Source organism: Asterias amurensis, chromosome 20, assembly GCF_032118995.1.
Source record: "Asterias amurensis chromosome 20, ASM3211899v1".
Taxonomy (NCBI): Eukaryota; Metazoa; Echinodermata; class Asteroidea; order Forcipulatida; family Asteriidae; genus Asterias; species Asterias amurensis.
The window spans coordinates 844804-852692 of record NC_092667.1 but is presented as its reverse complement, the minus strand read 5'-3'; the positions used below and the strand labels follow the sequence as shown (position 1 = coordinate 852692).

Here is a 7889-nt window from a genome sequence, read left to right as displayed (position 1 = left end):
AAATATACGCTTTCAGTCAATAAGACATAGACTTGTAATAAAAACTTACGATAACAAACACTTTGATTCAGTTTATGAGCACTAGCACAGACTGCAGTTTTTACATTCTTAAAATAATGTTATTCATTGTTAAAAATTGCTTAACTCGAATGTTTAGCCCGTTAAGATTAGTGTTTCAATTAACTAATTAAAATTAGCTCTCAAGTAGCCATCAAAAGGATTACACAACATGATTACATACAGCATGCCTAAACATGCATGACATTATTTATTGGTTTTAAACAATTCCTTGAATAGTAAGAGCTATATAACAATCAACAATTGTGAAATGTATCCTACTTTCTTGGTACAATGCTGTGATGCTCGCAAATGAAGTTAGAATAACAGTTTTATTTGCAACCTTAATATAAAACGGTTTGATTAAATACACTTTAATACAAAGCAAAAATTGCTTTAAAACTATGATTCAAATGATTTGGCTGACCTATTGTTGGATTCTGACTTAGCATGTACGTACAACCAGTTGTTACTTTTAACTCTATATTCGTGCTATGCGTGCCTGAGTTTGACCTTGTTAGTATGCACGTCACACACAGAAAGAATGGTGTGCAAAAGCAGCTATATCACAGCTTGGATAATATAAATACTTAATCTTTGAGTTGTCTATCCGAGTCCAAGTAACTATACAAAACAAATAAAAATAACTCTATCCTATAATTGCAAACTCATCTTTAGTTTATCAAAGTTAAAAAACAAAAGCAAAATGTGTGGTTAAGCTGGTTTAGTATAGTGAGCACCCTATTTTTACAGGTGTTATCATCATGCCTCATTTACATACATACATCTAAATATTTATAAAGCGCCTTTACATCAAGATCAAAGCGCTGGAAAGAGCAAAACCAATGGAACTATAATTTAATACAACAAATTACATCTGATACAAGTGAGTTTTGAGAGATTTTTTGAACAATGTCAAAGAGTTACAATTTCTGATGCGTACTGGGAGGTAGTTCCATTTTCGCGGAGCAATACAGGAGCAATACAGTCCAGTTGTGTGCACGATGAGTGTTCTGGTGGTTAAATGTTCGGTTAGGCGTGTGTTGTCAGAAGCTGACCGCAAGCTTGAGCATGGCGGTTGGTAGAGAGCAAGGCAAGACGATATGTAGCCCGGTGGAGACATTTAAACACAGTAACTAAAACGGTGAAAGTTTTGTAGCAATAAACTACAGATCTTAAAGGCACTGGACACTATTGGTAATTGTCAAAGACTTGCCTTCACAGTTGTCGTATCTCAACATATGCATAAAATAACAAACCTGTGAAAATTTGAGCTCAATCGGTCATCGAAGTTGCGAGATAATACTGAAAGAAAAAAACACCCTTGCCACACGAAGTTGTGTGCGTTTAGATTGTTGATTTCTAGACCCCAAGTTCTAAATTTGAGGTCTCGAAATCAAATTCGTGGAAAATTACTTCTTTCTCGAAATCTATGGCACTTCAGAGGGAGCCGTTTCTCACAATGTTTTATACCATCAACCTCTCCCCATTACTCGTCACCAAGAAAGGTTTTATGCTAATAATTATTTTGAGTAATTACCAATAGTGTCCATTGCCCTTAAAGGAACACGTTGCCTTGGATCGGACGAGTTGGTCAAAACAAAAGCGTTTGTAACCGTTTTTTATAAAATGCAAACGGTTGGAAAGATGTTTTAAAAGTAGAATACAATGGTCCACACAAGTTTGCCTCGAAATTGCGTGGTTTTCCTTCTACTAAGCGAACTAACATGGTCGGCCATTTATGGGAGTCAAAATTTTGACCCCCCATAAATGGCCGACGTGTTAGTTGACAAGTTAAAAGGAAAACCACGCAATTTCGAGGCATGTTTGTGTGGATCATTGTATTCTACTTTTACAACATCTTTCTACCCATATGCATTTTATAAAAAACGGTTACAAACGCTTTTCAAAGACCAACTCGACCGATCCAAGGCAACGTGTTCCTTTAATGCTCTGAATCGTCCTTTGAAGTTCGATTTTAACTTTGGAGTTCGCCGTCACGCCCAATCACTTGACACATATTCATCCATTCCCATCTCCAAATCAAACAACCAACGATTGACAGATTCATAACATTTTTGGAACTTGTGAACTTTAAAATGAAAAACAGTTTCATATTCCCACTGCTGAAACCAATAAGCAAATGGTGAATTGAGGGCCACAAAACAATTATAAATTTCCCCGTTTTGAAAAACATTTTAAAGGGTAACATTGGCTAAAACAAACAGCGTACAAATTCTCTTAAATGAATTGGCAAACACTTCCAAAGATATTAAAGTTGTGTGTCAATTTTGTGCCATCTACTTGACCAATGACAGAGTAAGCCATTTCTGTCAAATGAGTTTCCTTTTCCTTTCTGTTTCTTTTCTTCCTTTTTTGTTTGTAAAGCCATTTGACACTTTCGGAACAGACAAACAATTAAAAGTTCACAGATTTACATATAATTTACAGGGTTTACAGAAGGTAATGGTGAAAGACTTCTCTTGAAATATTATTCCACGAAACGCTTTACGAAACATTAAAACAATATCAATTCTCGATAGCGAGAATTACGGATTTATTTTAAACACATGTCTTGACACGGGAAACGTGCGGAAACAAGGGTGGGTTTTCCCGTTATTTTCTCCTGACTCCGATGACCGATTGAGCCTAAATTTTTACAGGTTTGTTATTTTACATATAAATTGTGATACACGAAGTGTGGGCCTTGGACAATACTGTTTACCGAAATTGTCCAATGGCTTTAAGAAATACATATCCAGTTATTAAACAAAATCGGTTAAGTATTATCACTTCACAATATATAAAACACCCTCAACCTGCATAAAATGAATGTAAATAAAAAAATATTTAAAACTTAACAGTCATACAAAAGTAGACCGGTATTTATAATTTTCTGACTGCATCGTTTTGGTGCCAGCTTCCACAAGGAACCTGTTGATGGGGGGTTTCTACACGTATCCATACACGACGTCATCATCCAAGTACATCTGTAAGGCTTCGTAAATCAACTCGTACTGCTCCTGAACGAAATAAAATAAAAATGGAATAAAAACAAAACCAATGATTTATTATGCTTTTCATTTTACTACCATAACTAAATTCCCAGGTTTCTGAAAGAAGAATTATTACAATTTGTACTATTTATACTATTGTTGGTTACACTCAATGACGATGAGTTTGAGTTTACATGCATCTATTGACCAAGTCTATAAAATACTACGAGTACTGACCGGTAGAAAAAGATAACAATATTAACCATTGGAGATCATATCATGCCCTGATCAAGATGACAAAGAACCTTCAATATAAATCTTACCAATAAGTGAAATCAAGCTCAAAAGCTCTTAATGGTAAAGTCAGTGGACACTATTGGTAATTACTCAAAATGTTTTTGAGCATAAAACCTTATTGGTAATGAGTAATGGGGAGAGGTTAATAGTATACAGATAGTGTGAGATACTGCTCCCTCTGAAGTGACGTAGTTTTCGAGAAAGAAGTAATTTTCCACGAATTTGATTTCGAGACCTTCCGATTTAGAATTTGAGGTCTCGAAATCAAGCATCTGAAAGCACACAACTTCGTGTGACAAGGATGTTTTTTTTCTTTTATAGTTATCTCGCAACTTCGACGACCAATCGAGCTCAAATTTTCACAGGTTTGTTATTTTGTGCAAATGTTGAGATACAGCAAGTGAGAAGACTGGTCATTGACAATATTACAAATAGTGTCCAGTGTCTTTAACTGTGACTGCACTATGATGCAATGCCCTAATGGTAATCTCAACTTACCTGTGACTGTACCAATCTATGACATGAGACTCTGAGTTTCTTGACTGCTTGGAAGACATCCACCTCATTCTCATTCAGTCTCTCTATGACGTTAAGGAGAGCACAGAAAGCCCCACTAGCGCCCTCACCGTCACTGTCAAACACAAAAACATCATGTTGGTTTCTAATAATAGTAAAATGATAAATTTATTTATTTTTGTTTGTAGGCTACTTGCAACACAACTACATTTCATATTGACAACCTGAAACAACGTTAAATTTGAATCTGAATCTTGAGTGAGCATTAGAAATATGAAATATTTTATTTTAAACCTTATCAAAAATATCAATAAGGTCGAAACAAATTTAAATTTGAGCAAAACATCATCAATTTTAGGTGTAAAACTGATATGATCGTCATTTATACACAAGTTAAACATCTCAATTGGCAATTATCACTGATATTGTTTGAAAGATATGTGGACAAGTTTTACCGAGTTCAGTAAAATATGTGCACAGCATCTCTAGTAAAATATGAATGCATTGCATTGATTTCTAACAAATTTGCCAAATATAGTTGATTAAATTTTCAGAGTTTGGTACAGAATTGTATTTTTATTGAAACTAGAAAAAAGTAATGATGAACACCCTACATGCACTGAATTATAATTCGGTCGTCTTGATGCTCATGTTGCCACTCTTTAACGGATGTAACCAATTCCACGAGGGATTTGGTCGATGATGGTACGCCACCAACGGGCCAGTTGAGTAGTTGAAGGTGACAAATCAGACGGGATTCCTGGGTATCAATGACAAGAATGAAACTTGTAACTTGATTGAAAAGTCAGTCAGTGCAAAAAAAAAAAAACATTGATGTTGTAATTACGTGTGTGAAAGGCTCGGACTAAGAATACTGTCATCTTGGACTGATCTATATTATGGTATATTTCTATATTAGGCTCAGTTACTTCCTGCGAATGCGAATTCGATACAAATCGACTGTAATCGACTGAATTACTCGTTGCGAGTTTTTTGCACGTAAAAAATCATATCGCATTTGCATGAAGTAGAACCGGGCTTTATACCTGATCGTCATGTTTAGCCAGGTATAGGTAGCGTGTAATGATGTTTGATCCCACTTTATCAGTTGACTGTAGAGTGACTGTCAGATTACCATATGATGCAGAGTCTCTCTCTGGCCAATACTCAACACATGTCTATATATGGAAGAGATATTAATAAGGTTATTTCTCATTTTCATATCATGTTGATGGAAAGAGTAAGAGATGTACAACTAAAGCTAATGTTGAGCACAATTTTACTAGGTACAAATCTTCAAATTAAATACAAGTTGATGTTCAAAATTGATTTTTTTTTCTTCAAGCAACCATACATGTAAACTGATTTCGAACTATTTATAAGTACACTTTCTACTCACGGGGTCTTTTTGGTCTAGGGTATTCAACATGACGATACAAGTTGACTTGTAGTCATAGACCATTCTCCACATGTCACTGATGGTGTGGGGTAAGGGCATTTGGGTAGCAATGTACTTTCCTTTGGAGCTAGGACTCTGTAAAATAACAAAGATGGAAGACAAAGTCATGATTCACGGCGGCCTCAGCGAAAAACATATCCTGTAAACTTAAACGGTTGACAAAGAGAAAACACGTTCTTGTAAAAAAGGTTACGTTTTTGCAGTGATTTAGTGCCGTATTTTGATTTCGATAAACAAAGTAAATATTGGTGATTTTTCAATGTGTGTGAATACTTCTGTTGAGGATTGGCACTATTATACACCTTATAAACAGTAAGATTTCAGATGGCTGGAAGGTTTATTACCATGTATAAATTTTAAAATCATTTAGCTTTCGGGGAAACATTTCTTAAAGTCACCTGGAAGTGTTTTTTGTTGTCAAAATAAAGTGTTTTGTCACTAAAGTATGTGTTTTGATGAGTGGAATATGAATAAGCAGTTAAACTAAGGTTCTAATAAAAAAACAAAACAGTTTCTATTTTATTTACAAATTTAAAAGTAGTCCCGACCCGAGAGGGCGCTGTTCGTGACGTCAATCGAGGCGCGAGATTTGAAGAGAAAGTGAGTAGTCTGGCCCCGTACACTACGTCTGGATACCGATCGGTATGATGCCTACGTACAGAACTACGGTCACGGAGCAGACTACACGCACTGTATGGCTGATGTGCGGACGGTCCACTCGGATTACCCAGCACAGTGATTCGCATGCAGTTCCAACACAATATAGTGACGCTTGGCGCAAGCTAAAAACGTGCCCTCAAAGTTGAAACAATACCCGTTTTGTTCACGTTAGGCAAATGCTCATCTAGGTTCGTCACGTCTTTCATGTACCTTCTTCGACTTCCCACTAGCTGGAAAAATTGTTGGGATGGCGCCATGTTTTAGAAAAAGCTTTTCTCTTCATGTCAAAATGTGTGGTGTGTTCCGGATTCTCGAAGCACGACGGTTTGAAGTGTTTGCTGCACAGCGCTGGAAAATACGTCGGACCGGACCACTTTGCAAACTGACCCAATCTTTAGTTGTTTTGCTGCATCCAGCAGCAATACACCTGGTCGACATTGCCGGAAAAATGCAAGACAAAAAAACTTTTTTTGAAACGTACAAACTCACGACAAGGACTTGAATGTACTTGTGTTCGATGTTCGATCGAGGCAAAGTCTGCCTCGATTGACGTCACAAAAGGGGTAGGCGGAGTCACCCAAAACAACTTATATATATAAATTATGTATATTATCGTATCAAACAATTACTCAAGAAATTATGTTATTGTTAATAAACATATACTCTAATGTTTGAAAAAAAAATCCAGGTGACTTGAAGAGGATTTGTATTTATATGAAATTTAGAACCAATTATTTCTCTGGAGGATTGGAATTTTAGAATCAGTGAGCTTTCAGATGGAAATATTTATCTGGAGGATTGGTACAGGTATGAACTTTAGAATCAGTGAGTTTTTAGATGGAAATATTTATCTGCAGGATCGGTACTGGTATGAACTTTAGAATCAGTGAGCTTTTAGATGGAAATATTTCTCTGGAGGATTGGTACTGGTATGAACTTTAGAGACAGTGAGCTTTCAGATGGAAATATTTCTCTGGAGGATTGGTACTGGTATGAACTTTAGAATCAGTGAGCTTTCAGATGGAAATATTTCTCTGGAGGATTGGTACTGGTTTGAACTTTAGAATCAGTGATTTTTTAGACAGAAATATTTCTCTGGAGGGTTTGTAGGCCTACTGGTAAGAAATAAAGAACTATAGTGAGCTTAGGGAATGCTTTTCTGGGGGATTGGTTTGAAGTAAGAAAGTTAAAGAAGTTTGTATTACTTACATTGAGGAAGCAGGCATTGATGTAATCGCTGGATGCATATTCTCCTGATGTCATCAACAAAGGTCGGAACAGATCAACTTAAAAAAAAATAAATGTTTATTGACTCTATATTATTGTACAAGAAAGTCCAACACAGAGCATGCCTGGAGCTGGTTCGACCGGTCTGTAAATTAGTAACAGTTCATGACAAATCAGGAACGGTTCCAAAATAACTTCTAATAATGGTCAATGCAAAGAAACATTGTAGAATTAAGCGTGTACGGTAAGTCTCTTTGTAATAAAGGCAGTGGACACTATTGGTAATTACTCAAAATAATTATTAGCATAAAACCTTACTTGGTAACAAGGGGAGCTGTTGATAGTATAAAACATTGTGAGAAACGGCTCCCTCTGAAGTAACGTATACGTTTTCGAGAAAGATGTAACTTTCCACATATTTGATTTCGAGACCTCATATAATTAGATTTTGAGGTCTCGAAATCAAGCATCTGAAAGCACACAACTTCGTGTGAGAGGGGTGTTGTTTCTTTCATTATTATCTCACAACTTCGGCGACCAATTGAGCTCAAATTTTTACAGGTTTGTTATTTCATCCATATAATTGGATACACCTAGTGAGAAGACTGGTCTTTGACAATTACCAATAGTGTCCAGTGTCTTTAAGCGACCCATTGGGGTTCAAACTTTAGTTTAAA

At 36.1% G+C, this 7889-nt stretch overlaps 1 protein-coding gene across 2 annotated transcripts in view; it reads right to left on the bottom strand.

Annotated features, from left to right (window-relative positions):
* Nucleotides 1-1931: 1931 nt before the first annotated feature.
* The window catches only part of LOC139952607 (receptor-type tyrosine-protein phosphatase T-like), a 40015-nt gene continuing 34057 nt past the window's right edge, over nucleotides 1932-7889 (bottom strand). For both annotated transcript variants that reach the window (XM_071951797.1, XM_071951796.1), the window contains exons 28-33: nucleotides 7195-7271; nucleotides 5266-5400; nucleotides 4913-5044; nucleotides 4481-4626; nucleotides 3849-3981; nucleotides 1932-3080 (exon numbers count right to left, since the gene is read on the bottom strand). In XM_071951797.1, the coding sequence (XP_071807898.1) occupies nucleotides 3009-3080; nucleotides 3849-3981; nucleotides 4481-4626; nucleotides 4913-5044; nucleotides 5266-5400; nucleotides 7195-7271 (695 nt within the window). In that variant the 3' untranslated portion in view covers nucleotides 1932-3008. The remainder of the gene's footprint in view (nucleotides 3081-3848; nucleotides 3982-4480; nucleotides 4627-4912; nucleotides 5045-5265; nucleotides 5401-7194; nucleotides 7272-7889) is intronic.